We start from the raw sequence: 24,931 nt of genomic DNA on the forward strand, positions 1-24,931 counted from the left end.
CTTGCTTTTATTTCCCTGCTGCAATATTGGCTGTAGTTGCAGCAAGACCAGCAACAGCCTCCCGAGTTTCTGTGTGAATGCCTCGTGCTGGAATATTCAGTCCTTAAAAGCTGAAGAAAACAAACATCCTGGTAATGAACCGGCACGTTACACCTGTAATAGCACAAAGTAAACCATGCTCTGTGCCAATAACATTGGTGTTTTTTGTTCTACTTACTCAGAAGGCCACAAGTTCTTTATTAAACAGCCTTGATTGAAACTCGCACGCTAGAATCTACTTTCGAAGATAGACAAATTAACTCGGTTTGTGTTTAAAACACTGCATGTGTTATGTTAGATAGTTGAAGCTGATTCCCACCGTAAGCACACAGATCACCTGGTAGCTGTATTTCTGCCCGCAGAAGGCAGGTCCTGGGCAGGAGGGCTGCAAAGCAGGCAGAGCTGATTCCTGTGGGTGCCAGGCAGCCTGGGAAGGCAAGAGGAGCTGGTGGCAGCCCAGCAGCAAGGAGCAGCAGGTGGGTACAAAGGGCAGGAATAGCTCCAAAAGGGAACTCACCCCGTTATCTCACTCCCATGGCTGCTTTTCAGGTTTAGCTAAAGGCAACATCCTTCAGTACTTTCCTGTTTTCAGGATATTACAACCTGGTTTTGCTTCTTAACACCTCACATTATTCTGCTGGTTGCTTCCTTCTAGGAACCAAGTGTTGAATCAACGTGAGGTCCTGCCATCTGCTTCCATCTGTGACCCTTTGGTGCTTCCCCAGTCTTGATGCTGAACACAGAGACTTAGAAGACTTCCGAGTGCTGTTGGTAGGTTTGGATTTATTGTAGAAAAGTTATTGTAATGCAGTTCATTTTTGTACATCTAAATCCCATAAAACAAGTCCATAGAAATGAGGATTCTACCAGCATGCAGTCTGCGTTCTCTTTTGTTAAATGATTCTGATCACAAAAATAACAACACTTTCTTTTTCTTCGAAAGCCACTAAAAGCAGAGGGAGAGCAAAGCATGCAACACTGTACACATTTGCATAGTATATTTTACCCAGCATGCCTTGTAGAATGCTACACATACAGTATCTAGAAGGAAAAACCGAAAGGGGCAAATCAGCAGAACAGAAAACACGAATCTGTGTGTCTCACTTTGGAGTGAAGGCAGCCATGTCTTTACCAAAGTGCCCCAAACCGGCTCCTGGTGGGGCTGGGCACAGCCCAGCTGGCACTGGGAACTAGTTTGGGTGAGGAATAGATTTGCTGGGAACCGAAAAGCCCAAGGTCCACGCTTTGCAGTTTGAGCAGCATTCACCTTTCCTTCACCCCTCTGCTTCTCATGCATCCACAGAACCACACTTTGCCTGATTCTCTTCCTATGCTTCTTGTGCAACTTCACTTTGTGTGCACGAGAGGAGAATCAGGCTGTTCAAATGGCAGCACATCCTGGGCCTGGGCAGTCCAACCTTGCTCTCCCTTCAGTTCTGAACGCACAGCAGTATCAGTGGCACATTGGGGCTGACCCTCCCACAGCGATTTAGATACAAAGTTCTTCTCCCCCCAACCCACTCCTCAGCTGGCTGGGGAATTGCACTGCAGACCTTGGGCTGTTCGGACAGGAGTGCTATATTCATCGGTCAGAATCTATACGCTGAATGAGAAGTTTGCTTCTATTCATGGCATTTCAGTTCTGAGGAGGAGATCAGCGGAAATGAATACAGGATTCTGTCATTTCAAAAGGGTCTTTCTTCATTAGTTCATATGGAGTAGGAGTTATTGAAAAATCAAAATGCAAAATGCAAGGCCTTAGGAAGAAAATGCTTCAGTATCAGGCAACAAGTTAAACTGATCCAAAATGCAATAAATACAGTAATGCTGGATCAAAATACCTATTTGTTTTTCAAAAACACAATGCCAAATGCAAGAGTGGAATTACCGTAAGTTTGTGCTATTACAAATGTGCTTCTTTTCCCTTGCTGTTTTCACACGATTGGCAAAATAGGTGGTTCGGTATTGTACGGCATTATTTCCTCACTATGTTCATTTCCTACCACGTATGCAGAGTAGAAGCGATCTCAAAGGGGGGCTCTGGCATTCAGTTCACATGACTTTGTATTTCAGGAACCATTTGTAAGGCATGTGATAAGTGGCACGTGACACCAGACCCTGCAAGCACTGACCCTCAGACAAGGCAGAAATACCCACTGTGCCCAGCAGTGGGTGTTTGCAGGGCCCAGGCCACACAGAAACTCACTGCCAAGAAACCTGGGGGCCGAATGCAAGCCCAGAGTATCACTGAGACCAAGGCCATCCTGCTCCCAGCTTCACCTCCTTCCAAGGAATTCACTATGAGTCGTGAAATGAATGATGCACTCATTACTGTCTCCAAATAATTTCTGCCTTCTCCCAAACCTTTCTGCATGGATTAACTTGGAAGGTTTATCTGCTCTTCTTTAATGGATTGTGCATCAGGAATGACATCTCTGTCTCCAGCTTAACAAAGGTTTTGATGCCGAGTAGAAGCTTTGGCTCTTTTCTAAGTGAATACCTCACATGTACTTTACATCATTATTTAAATGGCCCTGTACTTTTAAAGACACGCGTACCTTTCTTTTCCTATATCAAATAAACTGGATTTGAATAGCAACCCAACAAACATCATTCAGATGACTGCCATTGAAGGAACATACTCTCTTTTGGCCTCATTCTTCCCCTAAAGTTAAAGCTGGCTACATTACGGTGCCTTTGGAGAAGTCAGATTTGAAGGAATGAGAGGCAACTGCAGCAAAAGATAGCAGAGGCTCACGTATCTAAGCTGACATTAAAGCTGTCATCCAGGAGGAAAACCCTGTACTTCCAATGTGGTCTTAGTCCAGTGTGGGGAATGTAACTCAGTTTTATGGTAATGACTTTCAGGAGTCAAAACAGATCTGTATGACTGATATTTTACCCAATACGCATCTGATTCTTTTTCGTGGTGTCAATTTTTGCTTTAAAAAAATGAAGACCACGGAATCAAGGCCAGGCTTCACAACTTGGACAACAAAATCCATCGGAGTGACTTTTAAGATATTTTTAAAGCAAAAACAACTAAGGAAAGCCCTCACTTATTTAAGTTAGCAGTACTGTTTTGAGAACATTAGAGCCATATCAGTTAAAGCGATTTGGAGAGGTTTCAGAGGACTCCACAGTACTGAGACCAAATGGGATTCAGACCTGCAGTCAACCTGAACTGTAAGCTGAGGGCCAGTGCACATCTCAGTAACTGTCACTGCCTTGTTACCCTACAGCCACTACTCCCTGTTTGCCATTTTCACTCTCAGGGATGTGCTTATAAAAGCAAGGGGCACAAAAGGTTACTACCCCAGTTATCAAACTGAGAATAAGCTTTCAGACCTAGAGAAAAACCAATGACACTGCTCCTCCTTGCAGAAAGCCAGCGCCAGCACTGCCTATGGCCACCACCTCCCAGCCCACCATACCTGGGTCCAGCACAGCAAACCAGAAACATGAGATCCAAGGCAGGGTGTGCTCCAGGAGCTCCTCCTGCTCATCACAACACAGCCCAGGGCTTAGAGGATTCCTTGAGGTGCAATCTAGGCGTAGGGCCATGCTGCTCTATTACTTCTCAAGCAGAAGAACTGATTTTTACCAGGTCAAACGTTTAGAAAGCAACCACAGAACCTGGCCCGCTGTTTATAAACTACAGTTTTCTATAGAACAGCTTCCACTGTGTTCCTCTGAACAGCAATTTCATCATCTGCTCACTGCAGACACACAGCCAGTTGTGAGTTGCACTTCCCATGGGATAAATGTGCAGCTACATGGCCAGTAAATGAAGCCGTACATCTGCTAAATACAACCTGCCAAAAAGGAAGTATTTCAATTAGCAATTTAACAATGAGTTGCCTTTAAAGGGCCCTTCAAGTTTTAAGATACGTTGTCAGTTCATCCCAAACACACGAATGCACTCCCTATGTTGCCTCTAGGTGTTAAGACTGTCCTGTCACTCCCATAGGCTGACCTACTGTTACCCCAAGTTTCCTAATGGAAAAACCATCAGGTAACAAAAAAAGCCATCTAAAATTCTCTATATAAGCCAGAGCTTAGGAACAGAACCCCGACCTTTGCTTAGCAATACTGTAATAATATTGGGAAACGGTATGAGGACTGGAAGATTATCCGTATTCATTGAGGAATACATGAACTTCACAGCTGTATACAGCAGCACTGCATAGCAGATGACAATACAGCTGGCTAGCACTGCTGCAGCTCTAACACAAACACGAGTTATCACATCCTGACCAACACTGCGGCTTTTACTGATTACTGTGTTCCATAAAAATCATTTACTGTGTAAAATGAAAGAGCTCCAGTAGCTCGTATCTAGAATAAATGAATAACCCACGAGCATGTTCAGCCTATTTGTGCTTAAAGATATACCTGTCCTCAAAGAAAAAACACCGAGCAATGAGAAATGCTGGATCTTTTATAACCCATTTCTTATATTCAAAATGGAGTGGGCAATGGGAGCGAAGAGGGTAAACTAATTACATACAACAGTAAACTTAAACCCATATAATAAAGGACCTCAATGGGTTCTTCCAAGACAATACATAATGTCCCTTGTAAGCTTGCTTCTATTAGAACAAAGAAAGTCGTTTTGGCACTTCGGATGCTGCAGGTGATGGGATTTATGCCTATGCATTGTATCAATCTTTCCCTTTAGTAGCATGACATGGAAGACTTAAAAACAAGGCTCCAAAAGGCTCTAGAAATAAATGCCATTTTTGTCTAGGAAATGATAAAGCAGTAACCTTGTTTACTAGAAAATACATGGAGGTGCTTCACAGCTACCTGCCATTAAAATGCAAGTATCTTCAAGCAGTTAAATGACCAGATCCCTAACGCTACTACAGAATAAAGATAAACAGCTGTCTAATCTAGCTTTATACATCTCAGTGCATCCTTTGCAATTAATACTTTAATGCACACAAACAAGAAACTCATTAAAGCTTATAGAAAATATGTTTTGCCTAATGCCTTCTTTCTCATGCAGGTATGTGTGCTGTACATGTAACAAAGATTTGTAAGGATTACTGGAGAATGCTCCACTGTGCTGTAGCAGGAAATACTAGAGAAGGCAGCTGGAGCTACCATTCCCAGACCGGATCCTGCTGCGCTTTCTCAGCCTAAATGCACTTTTGGAATCTGTGGGCGTCCAGCTGGAGAAAATCCAGCAGGATCAGGTCTGTCACACCCATCCCTAACTCTTGTTACTCCAATGGATGCAGGTATTTAATATCTATTTTTTTTTTCTCGGCAATGGGCCTGAATCATCCAGTAATGTTTAAGGTTGGCTTTGAGGCAGCAGAATTGTGTAACAAATCAGTCGTGCATCCACGATCTTGTAACGCTGCTGGAGATGTGTGTCATTTTTGGCTGTACCTGACAGGAGATGAATTCCTTTTCTCTTTTTTAACATCAAGAAGATAACCAGGCTCACAGGTGGTGGAAAATATCCGTGATCTTTGTTAACTGCTCCAGAAAGTGGAAGAAACTCTAATAAATAGGAAATTCTCTTCGTGCTACATGCTGTGAAAGCCCACCCTGGGGAAGAAACACAGATACAAAAGTCCACGATCCTCATCTTTGAAAAACCTTTTGTCACGACCCTGCATCACAAAACGCACTTTCAGCACAGTTCTGTCAGACAACATGCATTGTGGAACTTCAGGAGTCTCTGCTTACAGACATGGCTGCGCTGTACACACCCTCAGTTCCACTCAGGTTTCCATCGCACTGGATCTAAGGCTTCACTGATGATGTAAGACATACGGCCTACTCAGAAACATCGACCTATTTAAAAACACTGAAGACTCAATAGGTGAAAAGAAGTGATCGGTAGGAAGTAAGGCAGCAATATCTCCAGGGATTTATCGCCGTTCTTGGAATTAAAAATGCTAGCTCTACACGTGAGCGATTATTTTCTCATTTTTATTGCATGCTAATTCTGATGATTGCATTATTTCCACTTTTGTCAATTAGGGATGATTAACCCCACCCCCTTTCCTCAGACTTCACTACTGGGACTGAACCTGATGTCCTTCTGCAGAGTTCTTGTGCAATGCTGGAATTTTCAGACATTCAGAGACACATTTGGAAGGTTGCAACATGCAGGTGCTCAGATGGACGGGCATGGAGGTGCTCTACACACTGGGTAAAAGTATCATTTTCCATTTAAAAAGGCAGGATACTCAAAATGGGAGAAAAAGTATTATATATCCAGGTACCAGATTTGGTACTTCTCCTACTACTACATTTGCCCCATCCCTGCAGGCATTCAAGGCCAGGCTGGATGTGGCTCTGGGCAGCCTGGGCTGCTGGTTGGTGACCCTGCACACAGCAGGGGGTTGGAGCTGGATGAGCACTGTGGGCCTTTGCAACGCAGGCCATTCTGCGATTCTGTTATTTTGGGACTTCTAGCTGTATTCAGGTAAACAAGAGAGAGAGAGAAAAAAAGACTACTGTCAACCTCTACGCACACAAACTGGCCTGAAGTTTGTCCATTTTCCTCTTTCTGTTCTCCCCTGCCGTGTCAGAGCTCATCACTGCTGACCCCACCACAAACGTCAGTCCTGGCTAAGCTAAAGAAATCATTCTGCTGCAACATTCGTGCCAGCTCTAAAAATAATTTCAAACTGGAAAGCATTTTGTAACTGCTGCAATAATTGGTGATTTTGGCACTCTCAACAGTTTACTTTTGGTTTGTCTGAAAGAGCCATTCTGGAAGTAAGAAGTTAGGATAAAATGCTTTTATTCTAACTGTAAATGTAAATTGAGCTTCCAGCAAACAAACACCGTAGTTGACTTTCCGGCTTCTACTGCTTTCTAATTTTCAGAGTCTTCATTTTTACCTTTTTCACTCGATTGCAACATGCTCAGGTTGACTTTCCAGTCAATTCACCCAAATTCCAACAGGAATTGGTTTATAAATTGGTTCCAACTGGAACTGGTCATTTGGAATTTCCAGCACAGGAAATTACTTTATAAGTGCCTCGATAATTACCCTAAGTTACAAACCGATGTGCCTAATATCTAATGATGAGAAAAGGTATGGCTATAAATGTAAATGCCGTACTAAAAATAAACCCAACAAAATACAATCTATATGACAGGGCATAAACGTAAGGGCATGAGAACTCTTTTGTCCCCTACTGAACATCAAATGACAGCAGTGTAACCTCAGTATAACCGCATTACATCTGCCAAAATAAGGTGGATTGTTTTTCCTAGCTACGTTATGGCAAGTTATCAACCGATGAATACTATTTTTCCCCAGGTTCTTGAACTCAAAGCCTGTGTCGTGAATCATGGCTGTATCCTCCAGGGGATCCTCGGTTCCTATGGGGTTTGTAAGTGTCCTGGTACGAGTCAGAGTACTCTTCTTCCACTAGAGGATAGTGATCTCGGCTGTGTTGGGAACTGGAAGACAAGCGGTTCCTGCTCTTCCGAGCCCTTTCGTTGTGATAATTTTCATCTGAGGTCATGAGACTTCGTCGCTCAATTGGAGAGTTCTCTGTAGAATGGCTGCTGTGCCTCATACGCTGGCTCTACGAGTACCAAAGAATCCAAGCGTTAGCACAAATAAAGAGCATTCGGTATTTTTAAGCTAGTTTTGAAACTTTATTCTGAGGTCTTTCAAATTCCATCCACTTTTGTGAAATTCATTCTACGTTAAAACCTGTATGCTTACAGGAATGGGTTACAAGAATAGTTTGGCTCCTAGAGCTGAAAGCAGACCAAACACGGTATTACAACGGGTATCTTACAGCACTCACCACCTTAAATATTACAGGTCGCTTAGCATGAAAAGTGAGCTGATGTATTCAGCATTTATCACCTTTCTCTGATCATGAACATAGTAACATTCATGCTTCTATTCTGCTTAGAAACAGTTTGCCACGGGTTTATGGATTTTCAGAAAACAGCTGAAAAGGGCTTTTTTCCCTGTTGTTTTTAAAGGTTCAGCCCTCTGTAAAAACCTCTGCACGACCCAACAAGTGACAGCAGCTAACTGGGCAGCGAAGGGATAGTTAAAATGTTAACAAATTCTTCCAGCTAAAGTATGGGATTTTAAGGAAGTTAATGAGCTTTTTCTATCCTCACGTTCCCAAAATGATGTATTACCTTTGTGACATAAAAAAACTGGTTCATGTGTTTTGCCAGTGAACGAGCACAATTAAAGGGTCTATGCAATCCGGTTTACTGCCATCACATTAAGGCTCTCAGCCGCCCAGCTCTCAGAACAAACGTGGTCTGTGCTTTCCTTTCCCGAGATGACAGACCCAGAGTCCCCATCCTGCCCCTGGCAGTGCCAGCACAACGCTGCTGTGATGGCTGCACCCCTGTGGCCTCAGGTTCTCAGGCACACACAGCACTGCCCGCTCCTCTCCCTTCTGAAATTCCGGGCAAGGCTCTCCGTGCTCTAAAACCTTCCTCCCATTGCTACATCCTCTCTGTGGCAGCTGTTGAACTGCATAATTTATAACAAAAAGGCTTGTCTGCATGGGGAAGGGACCCTGCAGACAGGTGTACGTTACAGCACGGCAGATAGGATGTCTCGTCTCTCAGTGTGGATCGATGCTACCAAGGTTATCCACTGAGAGGCTCCATGTAGTGAGCTGACACACAAAAGCTGCTGATCTACAAATTTGTGCCTAATTACGGGGCAGCAACTTCTATAATGCCCTCCCCAAGTTTTCCTTGCAGCATCACGTCTTAGTAGTGTCTGTATGTCGAAGTCCATATATTTTCTTCACTAATGAGCTGCAACTTTAGCTTCCTACACTCGTGTTCTCCTTCCCTGCAGTAATTTCCTCTCTGGATGCAAACTATTCTTTTCTTAAAGCCTTTCAGTCCTTATTGTGATTGCACAGTCATTCTGATCCCACCATTTCCCTCCTGAGATGTGTAACCATGGCATAAGCCTGGTGTGGTCACATGCTGGTGTTATACCCTAAATTACATTTGATCTGGTAGCACAGCCTGCGTGACACTGCCTTCAGTAGTTGACTTAAAATGCCTCTGGAGCCTAAGGAGCACTTATCCCCAAGACCTGAATTGGTGAATTCTCATCACCAGAATTAAGATGAGCTACATAGGTTTGGACCTAACCAAAGCTTAGCTACAAAGGCTAACCACTGGCCCCAGCTGGCGGTGACAGTTTACTAGTCCTGCTGAGGCCTGCAAATACAGTGAGCATCCCCACCACTCCTTGCCAAGCAGCTCTCAGCCAAGGACCAGGTGACCACGGGCTTCAGAAGGTGCACCACACACCTGTAATGGGACACACCTGGAGCTGCTGGGCTCGGCCTCCCTTTTACTCAGCTGCATGTATGCCAATTCACTTCACCCTAATGACCTTCACGAAGCCCAAATGTTCTGATTAAATGAGAAGCTTCAATCACAATGAACTATACTCCCATGGACAGTTGAGACAAAAAGAGACACCCCCGAATCCTGGTTGGGGAAAACATGAACACATTGCCCCCGCAAATCTGCATCAGTTTCAGGTACGACTGCTGTAAAAAGTTTGGGGGCTTTTGGTATTTGGGGCTTCTGGTTTTTGGCTCCCCGAGGTATCAAGAGAGGAGGAGTCTCCAGGCTGTATGAAGTATATGTTCTTCATCTACCATAAGCACCTAAGCTAGTTTGGTTCCTCGGATTTGTGTGAGAGCTTCCATCACCACCACAAACGACATCATAACATTTACAACTAAAGCAAATGCTTCCAAAGGCTGGAATTAGCTCACATCCCCTCGGTGGGTAAGTGCTTCCGATGGTGGAAGCCTTCAAGACAACCGTGTAAAAACCCCCAATTCTTCAAATGGGCCCAAGTGCTGGAGCAGCACCGAGAGCCACGTCCTGCAGTCCTCAATGGGCATCATTCGCTCAGGGAGAAATTTACCCCTCTGCAGAGAACCAGCACCATTCGGGTCCCGGCTGAGCCTTCACAATGAGGGTGAAGTGGGGATTAGGTGATGCATACCTTCAGCCAGCCCACTGCACAGGGGTGATTTTCATCTTCAGTGTGAGTTTTCCCTAAGTAAATGGAGCAACATTTGACAGTCACTGCTGGTGTCCATTGATCAGAGAGAAATAAATGCCTGAAAAAAATTCTGTGGATACACCCAGTTTTCAAAATGAAACTGAAGAGGTGACAGTTCTACAGATGGTATTTTATTGTCATGACGGGATGGAAAACTGAAATCTTAAGGCAAGTGAAAATGGAAACGACATTTTACACGTGTGCTTTATTAGTAACAGAACAGTGCTTGTGCATTCAGCCAGTCAGGAAACAGTGGCTCACTGAGCCTAATAAAATCAAGCACGTCATTAGAAAGGTGAGTACCAAACACCATGCACCTGCATGAAGTGCCATTCACCCACAGAAAAAATAGCTTCGTTCTCATTGGAAACGCTCAACCATGAGTCATCTCCTTCAAAAGCGTTACCTGCTTCCAGACATTCTACAAGCAGAACAGAGGTTAAATTTGTCAGGTGAATCATTCATCAGATTTCGTTTGCTCAATCTGCTTTTGACATACATCAGGAAGCGCATGTTCCTATGAAGTCACACACACACAAAACACCTGAAACTCCCAGACTTCAGAGTTCACTACAGTCCTGATCTTCTCAAGCATTCACAACTATTGCTTCACCAACACGTTCTGTTTTCAAACTTAGTAAAGCACGTACTTCTCGTTAAGGACTATTTACATGCCACGTTTGAAGTGTCAAAGTTCAGCCGTTTTTGAGCTATCCCTGTGAAGAAAAATGGTCAGAATTTTTTTCAATGGGTAAAAGAATGGATATTATTCACACTCAAAGAACTCAAAAGGTGAAGGCATTCTGCTGACACGAGACAAGCATGGATGTTCGTCACCCAAATGCGAATGCTTTGTGAAGTTATGAGTAAGAAAATGGGACATCAGAGAAACTGTTCTTCCCAACTACAGCAGCCACGAGCTCCAGTGCTGTGCCACAGCGTATTCTCAATCTGACAGCATCCCACAGGCAACAGCATCATTAACAAAATGCCATTCTTTAATATGGCCGCGGTACCACTTGGCAGTGTCATGTGCAGCCATTTCATTTCCCACCTAAGCCAGAGCTGTCCCAGTGCTTCAGCTGTGCCTGCACTGACTATGGGCCTCCAGCTTGCATTCTTGCTGCTGGCTGCAGCCAAACAGCTGACACTGAAGCAAGTAAAAGTTACGCTATACACAACACGTACACCATCCTGCCCCCCAAATTCAGAATGAAATAACAAAATACCTGAGCTGTGCTGCAGTTTGGGGCTGAAATGTATGTTCATACCTGCAGTCCAGAGATCGCAGCAGGGTATGGGGACAGTGCCGTGGATCCTAAGTTTCGCCCAAGAAGAGGAGTCATGGGTGTGCTACTGGTGGTGTGCGTAGCACGCCAGTACGCCTCCAGGTATTCTGCCAAGTGCTCGCAAGCATCTTCCAGCTGGTTTTCATCCAAAATTACATCGAACATTTCCTGATCACAACAACAAAGTGAGGTTCATTACAACATTGCGGGTGACGTGAGAGAGATGTTAAACAATTTGCATCGTGCTAATACTTTAGAATTAAATAAATAGCAACCAGAGCATGGCAAGTGTGAAGCCATGTAAAGTGTGAAAGGGACACAAGTGCACTTGTTCAGCCCGGAGGAAAGAAGGCTGTGGGGTGACCTCACTGCAGCCCTTCAGTACCCTAAGGGAGCCTACGAACAGGAGGGGAGTCAACTCTTTGAAAGGGGAGATAATAGCAGAAGAAGGGAAATGGTTTGAAGTTGAAGAAGGGCAGATTGAGGTTGGATGCCAGGGGGAAGCTCTTTGCTATGAGAGTGGGGAGGTTCTGTAGTGTTGTAGAAGTCAGACCCACTGTTGCTGTCACCACTGCTGAAACACAGCACCCCCTCACTGCGCTCACACCCACAGGTCAGGCTCTATAGACATTCACAAGTGCTGATGAATGTCAGCAGGCGCCACGTTTCTGTATGGAGAAATTCAGCGACAGCTTTGCTCCACCTGCACTCTCACGTCAGACCCCATTTGGTCACAGTGCTGCCATCTGTCACACAGCCACAGCACCTCATGGGATGCTGGTGAGAAGACTACCCCTCCACTGCCGTACTACCAACATAATGAACTAGAAGGCATTACTTTTGGAGCAGCTCTCATAAAATATAGAATAAAACTAATGTATATAAGGCAGAAAAAGCTTAATGTATTTGTTAATGGTTTTTTATTAAAGCATATTAAAAAGAATGCAGCAGAACCATACCAGCAGTGGGATATGTGACCGTGTTTTGGTGAACACAGACATTCTAAGTGCACTACCTCAAGTGTATGAAAACCAGAACGGGATGTCTGTGCCCAGCACACCTAAAGCCATACAATTAGTACAGTTCACCTTTCTTTGAGCCATGTAACATCCCTGCTTAACGGAGTCATGCAGCACCAGCCATGGTCAGAGTGAAAGATTAGCAAGGAATTAATAATGAAAGCAGATCCCGGACTTAAATATGCCAAAAAAGAAAGCTATTTTTATAATGTCTAGACAATACAGCACCACCTGATTGCTTAAGACTGACTTGCAGCACATGAAACAGACTGTGGCTTTTATGGCTCGCAAGAATCTTCAAACAAACACTGCTCTTGCAGGAATCAGGGCTGCAAGCAGACAGAGCTGGGCAGACAGCGATGTCTTTGGTCTTAGCAGTGCACTTAATTAAATCACGGATCTACTTGGTCCTTTAATTTAAACACAGTCAAACCTAGACGCTCATGAGCACAAACCAACACATACTGCCAGCACTGCACACTGCTTGGGAAAGCCCTGCTGGCTTCAACACAGCCTGTGGGCAACACCAACATAGCCCAAGTTAGATTCCATAGCATTATCACTGCCAGATTTTCCCAGATAACTCGAACACTGGTTAAAAAAACCCACTGCTTAATTAAGGAAGACACTCATACTAAACAACACAAAAGATTTCAGACCCTATTCTCTTCTTCCAAATTTCCAGTGTGCAGGGCTGCTGCTGGGGCCATGGGGCCACCCGTAAGAGCAGCAGGCACAGTGCAGGCTATTTGGAAACACTTCTTCTATTTAGCTGGCGTCTTCCTTTGTTGTCTTGAGCAGAACTGCAGTTTGTCTGCAGAGCACTGCCTGCCTAATCCAGTATCTCAGCCCTGAGTCCCTTTAGAAGCACACTGACTGAGGTATCAGCACCTGTGATACAACGGACCTGAGCAATGACCAGGCTTCCAGATAAAGCACCAGGAAGGGATCCCAGGTGCTGCAGTGCCAGGAGGCTCAGGGATGGCATGTGTGCAGCCACGTGTGCCTCACGCTGTGCAGGAATTTGCAGCCTCCTCCCAAACACGACTCTGAGACTTTGGCCCTTAAGACAGCGCTGCTCCACAAGTGATGTGATTTGTGCATGTGCTGCTGGAAGATCAGTTTTACCATATGCGTCACTTCTGACCTGTCGTCTGGCCAAAGAGCAAAACAAACCCGGCTCTAGAGACACTCAGGAAGAAAGTACCACACTTCTTTCTTTCTTAGCAACAAAAGCCAAGGTAGTTGGTTGGCAGGGGTTGCAGTGGTAGGGCTGTCCACAAAGGGAAGTGATAACGTTTGAACTCCACCATAGTAAAGGACTGAGACAGCAGAAATCTTTCCAACTCCACACATCACAAGTTCTTTAGCCTTTCTTCTGTACTTACTGGTGGGCATTGTGCAAGTTTATCAGCCGCCACCAACTGAACATTCAAGTGTTTACTTTGTGACTTTCCTCTAGATTTAATCAGTCGCTGCAAAACCTGAGAGAGGAAAAGAGGAAAAGGTGAGTTTAAGAATCACATACATCCATAAATCAGAGACTGACATTGCACTGGAGGATCACCAATTTCAGAAGCTCTCTATTATGTTTAACAAAATGGAACAATATTGTCCCTGAATAGAAACGTAAACCTTGCTGAGAGCCTTCCTGAGAGCTGGGTGTTTCCTTCTGCATCACATTAGATCCCTAGTAAATATTTCAATAGCAATGGAAAGGACAATTTTGCTTTATTTACTTTCAGTGTCAGGCTATTTATGACCAAAATAATCTGCTAGAAGAACACAAAATGTAAATACACACACAGAGAATGGCAGAGGACTGACTGCAGCACAGCAGTAGGAGCACGTTATGTTGTGCAGCAATAATGCTGTGACTGTATCTGCTCCAAGGAATGTTCTGGGTACAGAGGGAACGTTAAACACACACTTCATATATTCCTCTGTTTGTTTCTTCCACTATTAGAATTTCAGGGTCAGAACAGTTACAAGAATTCAAAGGATTTCCCTGAAAAGTCTCAAAGAAAATTAAAGAATCACAGAACAAGGCAGTATTGTTGAAGTTGGAAGGACCTCTAGAGGTCTCTGTGCCAAACCCTCGCTCAGAGGAAGGCCAGCAGGATCACAGTGCTCAGCTCCCTGTCCAGCTGAGCTCTGGGGTAACCCCTCTGGGCCAGGACCAACCACATGCTCACAGCCCAGCACACAGCCATGTCTCTGCTGCACAGGCACACTGCTCCCTTGTGCCCACGCTGCCCATCAGGAGCCCTCGTCCCTGGCTGCACAAGTGCCCCAGCTGGGCAGGGGCCCACACAAGCCCAGGGGCAGAACTTGGCATTTCCCCCTGAAGAATTTCAGGACGTCAGTGAAAGCCTGCCAAGGTCCACCTAAATGTCAGCCCTACCCACTGGCACATAAACCTGCCCCAGACTTTGGCATTTCCCACAAACGTGCACTCGAAGTGCACTGAACTCATCAACCGGTTTGTTAACAAAGATACTGAGCTGTGCTGCCCCACTACAGACCCCCCAGGTGACCCCTGACAACCAGGAACAGTCAGACTTCGTACCCTGCACCCAGGAGTCTGCTCAGTCTTAAGCCTTTTTGATAGCTCTAAGGAGCTCTAAGATCTAAGGAGCTCTGCACAGAGCCAGTAGCAAGGGCTGGGCACAGAGGGAACAGTTCAGAAATGGTTTTCTATACCAGCAAAGTTTTCTAACATGAACTCTGCAGGAGTTCCATCAAACTCACTACACGTGGCAGACACCACTGAAACTTCTCAGCCCTAATGGAATTCCTTTGGATAGTAACCAAATTGAACGCGGTCAATACAAACCAAGCTTTAAAAGCACTTTAAAATGCATCTTCTGTTACAGCGTGGGCACACAGGCAGGGGTAGGGTATTCCTACCCATCACAGAGCATTGCCCTGCCTATATACCTAAACCCAAACACAAGCCATTTACCTACTCCCTTGCATCTTAAGCCTTCTTTGGCTTCTGCTGCCCAGCCAGCTTGCTGAGCAGTGTCACACTGCTGCTACAGGGAGCAATGAAGCCGTGAGGAGCTCAGCTGAGGGACAGCTGCAGAAGCCAAAGCCAGAAGGGAACAGTGCTGTGACCCAGAGCATCACCATGAGAGTATCCCTCTCCCCCAGTCCTTGCTCCAGCTCCAACAAGCTGGGCAGCACTGCTACATTGGCAGGCTTTGCTTCAGAAGGGTAAGTTAGGTCAAGTGAAATGCTGTGCTAATGTAATTAGGCTGCTCTAATGCTGCATTCAGTCTGTGCTGAATCCTATCCTGTGCAGCAAGTATAACTGTCTTAGGAAATGCAAATGATTTAATTATTTTCTATGTCTTCTGTGACGTAACTCTATTTTCTCCCATAAAGAACTTAAAAGTCATCCTGAAAGCTTTCACCACTGTGGGCAGCAGCACACGGTGCCAAGGACTGAACCCATCCTTCTCTTTAAGTGGCCTCTCCACACAGGAGGATAAAATGGGGACAATCAACACCTGCATCAGGGGAGATGGGTGACAGTAAAATGCCAATTGGCATCTTCATGAACAACAAGCCAAATGCAGGATTAGCTACAGCGTAAATGGCAGCTTTAAAGAAAAACTGCTACGTGACCAACTCTGTCCTCTCCAGGGACAGAATGGGAGGAAAGAAGGGAACAATACATGACAGACATTAGTCATCTTCTGACACACTTATACTGCATGAAGTGGTGGTGACAGAGCTCCAGAAGGATCTTTCAGCCTCAAGCTCTGCACTGCTGTGATTGTTGGAAGAGTAAAACATCCCATCCTACCTACACGAATGCCATGCAGATGTTTAAAAAGTCAAATGCAAATAATTTGAGGGTGAGATGCATTACCTTTGGAGAAGACACTTTAACATGGACAATAATTGGTGCTAGAGATGTCTTGATAAGTTGTGCGGGGTGATTGATAGTGTCTGCATCCAGGACAACCAGCTGCAAGGACCGGGCCAGCTCAAAGATCCTTTCAATCTCACTCTGCACTTCAGCTGGAGGAAGAAAATAAAGCAATTGAAAGCCATTCAACCCTGGTGCCACTTAAACAGAAATCACACAACAGCCTGGGTTGAAAAGGACCACAATGATCATCCAGTTTCAACCCCCCTGCTACAGGTAGGGCCATCAACCAGCAGCCCAGGCTGCCCAGAGCCACATGGAAAATACCATCACCCATTCAGTTTCATGAACTCCACATGTGACTTGATGTAATTTTCACACAATAATCTATTACTCAAGGTTTTGTTTTAATTCACATTACTTCTGAGGCAGCTACACTGTCTGAAAACACTGCATACACACCACAACTAGACGTATGTTTCTATTAACCCAATGTAAATTCAGGCAGATTTTTCAGACCTGCAGAACATCTCAGGAGTCATAAGATACGTATTCTTAACAGCAACATATTGATACTTCTTAGGAGATTTTTTTTTGTTTGCAAATTGTAACTCTGGTTTAACTTAAACAAGAATCTGTACTAAAAGCAGAACTGTGGCCACGCAATCCCAAAAGCACAAAGATCTGTTAATGATAAATACTGCCAGGGTATTACTTAAAAAGACACCAATGGCAACGCTCACACCAAAGCACTTTTGTCTGAAGTCAAAGGAAGGAACACGTCAGCAGTAGTAGGAAGATGATGAACCTGACCTTTCCCAACCATGCCCATGCATGTGAGTATGTTTAAACTGATGAAGTCAGCACAGGCTGAATAGTTACAACAGCTGTAATTCTGCTTGCTCCAACCCAGGCAGTGCTTCACAGGATGCCAACTCAGCACACTGTGCTCTGTGCCACTCCTCTGTCAGGCAAATTCCATCACCCATCAGAGGACGTGAAACACAGAATTCCATGCTAAAATGCTGTCAACATAATCAGACCTGGTGACAGTGCTGACGCTCTCCTGCGGTACACAGCCATGTTCAGAGTTACAGCTGTGTCCGTGTCTTACCTAAACTGGATCGTGTGTTTGACCGTTCAATTATTGCCCTCTTGCTTGGGTTATTCAGAACAGACCTCTTAGCAAGAGAAATGTCAGCTGTCACTCGGGTTATTGATATCCTATGGGCAAGAACACAGCACAGAACAAAACCACAGTCGTTACTTTTTCCCTGCGCCACGCATGATTTACAGCCACATTTCATTCCAAAGTGCAAATCCAATAAAACACCACTCATAGCATTAGAGAACAGCTAAAGAGAAATGCTGAGTAATTGTACAATTATTTGCTACTGCAGACCCTTCAAACAGCTCCTGCTTTCCTGCTTCATCAGCTCCCGTCTCCCCATCCCACCGCCCACATGGACTTACACAATACCTGGCTATCACAAGCTAAAGCAAGTCTCAGGGCATAGAGCACAGCAGGCACAGCAGCACTCCTCCCAGGTGGTTTAACCAAAGCTGGCACTGCCAGCAGGTAGGGAAGGGCCTTACTGGGACTCTGCCACTCACATCTGAGTCACCAAATGGAGCTGCTGGCTCTGGGAGACCTCCAGCACACAGCTCCTTGTCCAGACAGGGCTGTGCGGTGGGCTCAGGGACTTGGCTCAAGGTCAGACAGAAGAAAAGCGAGGTGAGCCACAGGCACTGTGCTGCTGAAGCCTTCTTTCTAACCTAGGGATGGTGGTGTCGTGCTGCTCTGTCAGTGAGCAGATAGCAGACAGCAGCAGCACATGCTCTCCCATGCCTTGTGTGCGGGCATTCAGGATGCAGAACAGGGCACTGCTATTTACCTATACCTGAGAGTTTGCTCTTCAGTCAGATTATAAAACAAAGAGCACACAACTGCCTCATGTGAAACCCAGTGAGGAGGACTGTGATGAGCTAAAGAGCCACGAGTAATGAGAAGAAAACAGGCTGGAAATGACCAGCAGCCATTGCAAACAACATAAGGCAGGAGAAGCAAGCAGCAGCTGAGGTTCCCAAGAATGAATTTTATTGTTTATTCTTAAGTGATTCAAACTGAAAGTCAATCCTATCAGCTTGTACGTAGCACTGAACTTTTTCATAGCTGAAATGCCACGTGTCTGCCTAATTTAGATACCAACGTGTCTCACAGCAGGAAGACTTCCCAGCACCACCTCCCTCCGGGCAGGAGAGCAGTGGGAACACAGCAGCACAAAGCAAGGTGCAGTTCCTCTTGGCAGCACTGCTGGGCAGTATTACCCATATCTTCATTTCCCACAGCAGGGCACTGCTGGCCCACGTGGGTCAGCCTCTGCTGAGCACACTCTGGTATATGGTTTAAAAAGACACTGCAGAGCAGTCATGTCCTGGTGACTCCATTTATCGCATGGTTTCCAACCAAAAGCAATGAGTGCCAGGTACCAGAGGCACACTGCAAACTGACAGATGGATGGCAGCAGCTGGAGGGAACACAGGCAGTGGTTCCACATCTGCCCTGATGGAAACACGCAGCAGAGCTCCTGTGCTGAGCTGCAGCAAAAACACATCAGTGCAACTGCTCAGGAGTGGGAGAGACTGTCCTGACAGCACGCAATAGAAGCACAGCACACAGCTGTGGGCTGCCAGGCACTGCTTCAACTGTCAGACTTGGAATCGATCGCTGTGTTTGTGGAACATGCTAAAACCACTTCAGCTGGGCTATCAACAAGGGAAGGAACACTCTGCATAAAGGTGGATTATTAAATGCTTTGTGTAAGCTGTCTGAGAGATATTTCAGCATCACCGCCTCTGTATTGCACCCCAAAAGGTGCTTTGAACATAAATCCTATTCCACCTCTTCTAAGCAACAGAAACTTCTTTTCATCGTCTTAGTGCCAACGTTTTAGGCTTTACAAACCTTCCTCACTGTCACAAGCCTAGTGCAGATAAACTAGGCAGCGCAAGCACCCTGCTATGCAGGTACAACATGCTGAACAAACCACGGAGAAAGAAGGGTCAAATATCCCAATGGCAGAGCACAGATCTGCAACAAGGGTGAGTACCAGGGGTGAGGAAGGGACGCCATGGACCAACCCTCTCCTCCTCACAAGGAAATCCACATACTTGTTCCCCATCACAGCCCTTAGGAAATGTTCCTCTTGCTCCAGCTAAGTTATAAAACTTTTTGTGTATCTCAATGCTCAGCATTTCCCTCTTCAAGCTTTAATTATTTCTGATAACTAACAACAGCCACCTTTCATCTAGATTTCTCCTGCAGTTCTATTGTTATGAGACACTGAGGCAAAATGATTCACTTCAATGAAGAAATCCTATGACGGACATAGCAGATACAAAGACATGCACATCTAGCGATGTACCAGCTGCGCTCCAGCCCACAGCTGGCTGCACTTCATGATACTATAAATCCATTCGGAACATGCATTGGTCTCCTTTCATTAAAAAATATCACCAACTTGTTAGTAACACGTGGAAAAAAAAGCATGGAAAGGACAGTGTTTCTCACCTCCCATCAAACCTGTGCTTCAGGAAGTCAAAGAGAGCTTTCTGCATCATGTCTGTCACCTTCGCAGAGGTGAGGAAGATTGAGCAGAGAGGAATGACAGGGAGAAACAGAAGTCAAAAGTAAGAAGAGAGGTAAGCAAAAGGTAAGGATACCGCCAACAATCAATACCTTTCATAGGTAATTTAATTAATATGCTCTTGGAAGCAGCTTCGTAACAAGCATTTGCATGTTTTCTGACTCACTCACAAAATGCGGCCCAAAGGACATCAGAGCTGCTGCTCTGCTCCTGCCTTTGGAGCACACCTCACCATCTTCCAGAGCAACACCACTCCCAGCAGGACACATCAGAACCACATGGGACTTAGAGTTGAACAAATCCCTTGCTTTTTCCCCACAGTAACACCATTATTACTGGCCTCAGACTTCAGATACAAGATCTGTTACATTGGATGACTGCTGTAAGAGCAAAACTGTTCTCAGAGAGGCCTACATGGAGGAAAAAACATGTTTTCACTCCTGTAACAGGGAGAGCACCTGAGAGATGCTCAGCCCCAACAGGCATCATCTGCTTTCCTGACTGTTCCTTTCAGTACAACTCTGCTGACACTTAGATAGGAACTGCACCAAAGCCACGGGCAGTTTAGTTCTCCCAGGGGTACCTTCAAAGTGCTTCTTAGAGAATTTAGTCAGAAAAAAACAGCACTGAACTCTTCCATACAGGTTGCAATGTAAGAGCAACGTGTTTCTGTTGTGTAGAACAAAACTGAGATGGAAACACCCTAACTGCAGTACCACTTACACACCTTCATGTGTTCAAGATGTTGGATTTAGTATTGTTTTCTATCACAAAGAGGGGGAACATGCTTGTACAGAGGTATGCACTCAACAGATGGCTCCTCTCCCTGCCAAACTTGAGTGCCCAGGCAAATTAAGCTGTGGTGCAGCACCGCCAAAACCAATGGGTGACATTTACTCCTGTCACGAAACATCGCCATAGAATTAAAAGGCAGATGAAAATGAAGCACCTCATTCCTGCTTCACTAAACTACACTTCTAATCATTCTTACTAACAAATATGATGTAAGGACATCACATTATGCAAACATTACCCTGCTGCAACCTTCTGAAAAGGGCCATTCCAATGTTTAATAATATCCTATAAAGTACTAACAGCATTAATTAAGCTAAATGAAGCGTATCTTTGATTTTATGTTCATGTTAATTTCGATCTTAATTTGGCAAAACACTTAACAGATGGATAAGTTCATCGACAGGCCCTGCTAAAAGCCTCTGGTCATTCAGCATATGCTAAATGCTCTTTTGAATCTGCAGCAACCCTGACCAATGGGTCTCCTGTTTATCTGTACCTGTTATCACACCCACCTCTGTGTTGCAGAGAGGCAAATGATTTAGAAGGGCTAAAGGTTTCCTTATATTTCAATACTGCAAAGTTCTTGAAAAAACAAATATGAAGAAAATAAACTGAAATGACAGCCATCAGTCCCCACCTTCAGTTTCAGGTGCTGGAAAGCAGACATGGATGTGATACCACAGCCTGGCTGTTTCACTTGCAAGCACTGAGCTTCATGGGAAGACGTGAAGTTTTCACCAGTGGAAACATGAGAACTACCTTTCAGGGGAAATTTCTTCTAAATTTGGACTAATTCAGCACAAAACATGTGCTAGTTTGATTAAAATTGTGTATGTGTACAGATGTCTGGTTGGCTTATCGGCCAACACAACCAACGTAACAAGGGAAACCATGGGCAAGAAAATGGGGACTCACTGCAAACCCTGGGATACAGACCTCGTAGCCTTTCAGCGACGGCCCCACTAAGACAACAGGCCTCATTGATGGCACCACGTCATACGGGGGAACGTGTTCTGTCTGGAAGAGGAAAGCATTCCTTCAGATCATTAATCAAACTGGAAAATCTGGGAATTATGCATTCAAAATAAGGAAAAGAAAACAAAAGCAGAAGGACTACTTACCACTTTCTGTTTCTGTTTTGCTAAAAGACCAAATAAGAACGTGGTTAAACACACACTGTGCAAAGCAACTGTGCGACTTGCAAGTAAAACCCCATTCTCAGTGCACCTTCCCTTTCCCTCCATGCACCTTGCTTTCCATCAGCTCTATTTAAATTGGTCACTCGTTCTGTTCTGGCCAGAGCTGCCCCTTTTCCTGAGGCTTTTTACTCCCAGCCCCTTAGCAACCACTGCATGTCTGGCAGTGGATGTCTTTCTCCACCTCCATGCACATAATTTCAGCAGCACATCTTAATAAGTCAGCAAAGGGGGAAAACCCACACTTTTCAGACATGACTTTTAAAATAGAAGTAACAGAAATAGCACAAGTTGCCTTAAATAAAATCGCCCTTACCTGTGGAAGTAGGTGTGGCTCGAAATGTGCCAGAAACCATTTCTCCAAGACTTGAAGACGAATTCCCACTTGATTTCCTGCAGTATCAGAAGGAATATTTAGTATTCTTTGCCATGTGCAGATTGACCAGCAAGGGGATCCTAGGCCAAGGCAGCGTTCTGCCCTCACATTCCTGCCAGCTCTCTCTGAAGCAGGGACTGTTTAATGGCAAAATCATTCCACACATCTCCTGGATGCTGCTGTAACACTGGGATACTGTAAATAATCATTAGCAGCAGTTCCTGTGGCTCAAGGCTGTGAAAACCTCTTTAGATTAGGTCTGTATTAACGCCTCTGGGTCTGTACGCTATGTAAAATCTCAGTACTGTCCTCTTTTACAATATTTCTCCTGTTTCAGACTGGGTTTTATTCCCAGTATTCTCTGCAGGTGAGATTAGATTGTTCCAGTGGAGTCACGTCCACTCTCACAAGCAGAGAACTCGGCTGCTAATATGCTATACATGAATCATTACCCTGAACAGCCTCTGCATGTGATACGCCTCCTTCCATGCACTGAGATACACTGCTTTCTATGAGCCTCTTTCAGAAACTGTAAAATCAATTTGAAACAAAGCTCATTTTGTGCTGCTCAATCACTCTAAAATCTCCTCCTCAGATGGCTTGCGCTTGAAATGATTCCCAACCCTGATTAACTATATTAATTCCCTGACAGTGCTACACAGGCAAAATCACTCTTCCCTTCCCTGCTATCAGTCCTAGATTCCTTCGGCTCATCTCTCTTTGTCCCGCTCCACTACAGTTTTTTGTTCTTCTTATCTATGTGAACATTCACATTTCAATTTCAATTAGTGGGAATAATGTGCTGGTAGTAAAATAATCTCCCGCTCCCAAAAGAAAAGAGCAGAGATACTTCAACACCCAGACTGAGACCAGGAGCAATCAGTTTTACATGCCAGCCCCACACACCTGTATTCTCCCAGGCCTTGCTATCTCCAGGAGAGTGGAGAGGTAGAAGGTTGGGCTGGAAGATGAAGAGGAAAGGAAATCGAGTGGCAAAACTCATCTCTATAACACCTGAAAAGTCTGGTTTGGGCAAAAATGGAGGAGGAAATAAAAGAGAAATCCCACAACCTTGCCAGCATGAGAGAGCACCAGAGGTTTGACTCTGAGCCCATGGGGACACAATTCTCTCCCTTCAGAAACTTCTGGTGCTACCACTCATAATGCATAACTTCCCTTTTCTAAAGCCAAACACATTCTTTTCCTTCTCATAGCCAACATCTGATAAGCCCACACTCTGCAAACACACCTTTTTACTTGGAATCCCAAATCAAACACTCATTCATACACACCGCAATATAAGAGAATCAAGTGACCTTTGAAAGATATTGTCCGGTGTCAGAAAAGATTTTAAATTACTTTAAAAGGTTACAGCATCCTTACCCTCCATGGAAACGGCCTCTCTTCTGCTCCTGCTGGATGCGGATATTCTCCAGTCTAAGTGGACTTGGAATGAAACCAATTTCGCAGCCCTCCTTCACCAGCCTCCCTATCCACCAGTCATTATTGTATTTCTGGAACACAGAAAGGTTTCTGGCTGTGCTTCATGTCCAGAACTCCCTATTATCTTCTCTGCAATGCTTAACTCCATACCTGCTGACAAAACAGGACTCACACTGAAGTCTGAACAGCAGATGGTTTGAGTAAATTTCAATGCAGGTAACTGTCTTCTAACTGCTCCAAAACATCCTGCTGTGACTTCTCTGATATCACAACTTTGGGGCTGAGGGTGATGGCGATACAAGGAGCATGAGCTGTTTCTGATGAACAGTTTTAAACCAGGCTGGAGGGGGCTCTGGACAGCCTGGTCCAGTGGGAGGTGCCCCTGCCCACAGCAGGGGGATAGAAACTGATGGACTTTAAGGTCCCTTCTAACTCAAACGACTCTGTGATGGCATGGCTCTCAAATCAGAGCCCTCTGAGGATTAACTATCTGATTTTGGTTCTAAACATATGGCTTGAACATGGGAGCTTTTCTTCTACTAGCAGGACATGGAGTTCTGAGTGACACCTCTAGACAAGAGATCAGAGTCAGTGCTATGCTGAGAATAACTGAACAATACAACTGATAACAATGCAGTAAGGGAAGCAGGGCTATTTGCATTAGGTCATTACCTCCCATAAGCTATTCTCTGCATTCAGCATGTGGGAGGACTACAATTCACTCCTACTGGTTGCCATGCCCATAATTTATTCCATATTGTCAGTAGCTGTTGCACTTCTCTGAAGTAAGCACATAACGTATAGTCTTGTAGGAGGCATAGGAGACATACAGGACACGCTCTCAATATAGCAACTCATCAGTTACTGCTGACGTTTCATCTTGTCAGCAGGGTGACCTGACTTCTACCTAGTTTGGTGTTGTTCTAAAATCTGGATCTCATCTAAATCACGGTTATTCCTGTCCAAGCAAACCCATCAGATCACTGAAACTCTGCAAAGCCTTCTTCCATGAACCACTGCCCAAATCACACTGAGTTACAGCTTCAGGCAGGCTGAAGGCTTCAGCATTAACAAAGAAATGCTGAACCCCTAGCAGAGCAAGTGAACACCTGCAAGCCAGATGGTTTATGTGCGGTGGGGGTGTGATCCTGCCCATTTGGATCTCAGAGGAACACTCACTGAAA

The 24,931-nt window shown here is 44.9% G+C and overlaps 1 protein-coding gene and 1 long non-coding RNA gene across 12 annotated transcripts in view; one reads left to right on the forward strand and one right to left on the reverse strand.

The window, feature by feature from the left end:
* The first annotated feature begins 4 nt into the window (after positions 1-4).
* On the forward strand, positions 5-7,444 carry LOC107316972 (uncharacterized). The gene is made up of 5 exons (XR_014947863.1): positions 5-131; positions 222-303; positions 402-515; positions 695-810; positions 7,334-7,444. It is a non-coding gene; the product is annotated as an uncharacterized LOC107316972 (long non-coding RNA).
* The window catches only part of CACNB4 (calcium voltage-gated channel auxiliary subunit beta 4), a 62,824-nt gene continuing 38,695 nt past the window's right edge, over positions 803-24,931 (reverse strand). For 4 of the 11 annotated variants that reach the window (XM_015869092.3, XM_015869094.3, XM_015869093.3 and 1 more), the window contains 10 exons: positions 23,688-23,818; positions 22,245-22,321; positions 21,854-21,873; positions 21,669-21,749; positions 19,862-19,920; positions 17,405-17,514; positions 16,291-16,442; positions 13,799-13,894; positions 11,374-11,559; positions 803-7,604 (listed from right to left, as the gene is read on the reverse strand). In XM_015869092.3, the coding sequence (XP_015724578.1) occupies positions 7,344-7,604; positions 11,374-11,559; positions 13,799-13,894; positions 16,291-16,442; positions 17,405-17,514; positions 19,862-19,920; positions 21,669-21,749; positions 21,854-21,873; positions 22,245-22,321; positions 23,688-23,818 (1,173 nt within the window). In that variant the 3' untranslated portion in view covers positions 803-7,343. Of the gene's footprint in view, positions 7,605-10,042; positions 10,096-10,217; positions 10,819-11,373; positions 11,560-13,798; positions 13,895-16,290; positions 16,443-17,404; positions 17,515-19,861; positions 19,921-21,668; positions 21,750-21,853; positions 21,874-22,244; positions 22,322-23,687; positions 23,819-24,931 lie in introns of those variants that run through there. The other 7 variants (XM_015869095.3, XM_085552146.1, XM_085552145.1 and 4 more) reach the window with 4 other exon arrangements.

This window comes from Coturnix japonica, chromosome 7 (genome assembly GCF_054131305.1).
Source record: "Coturnix japonica strain WE chromosome 7, WE-NBRP24, whole genome shotgun sequence".
In the NCBI taxonomy this organism is placed as follows: Eukaryota; Metazoa; Chordata; class Aves; order Galliformes; family Phasianidae; genus Coturnix; species Coturnix japonica.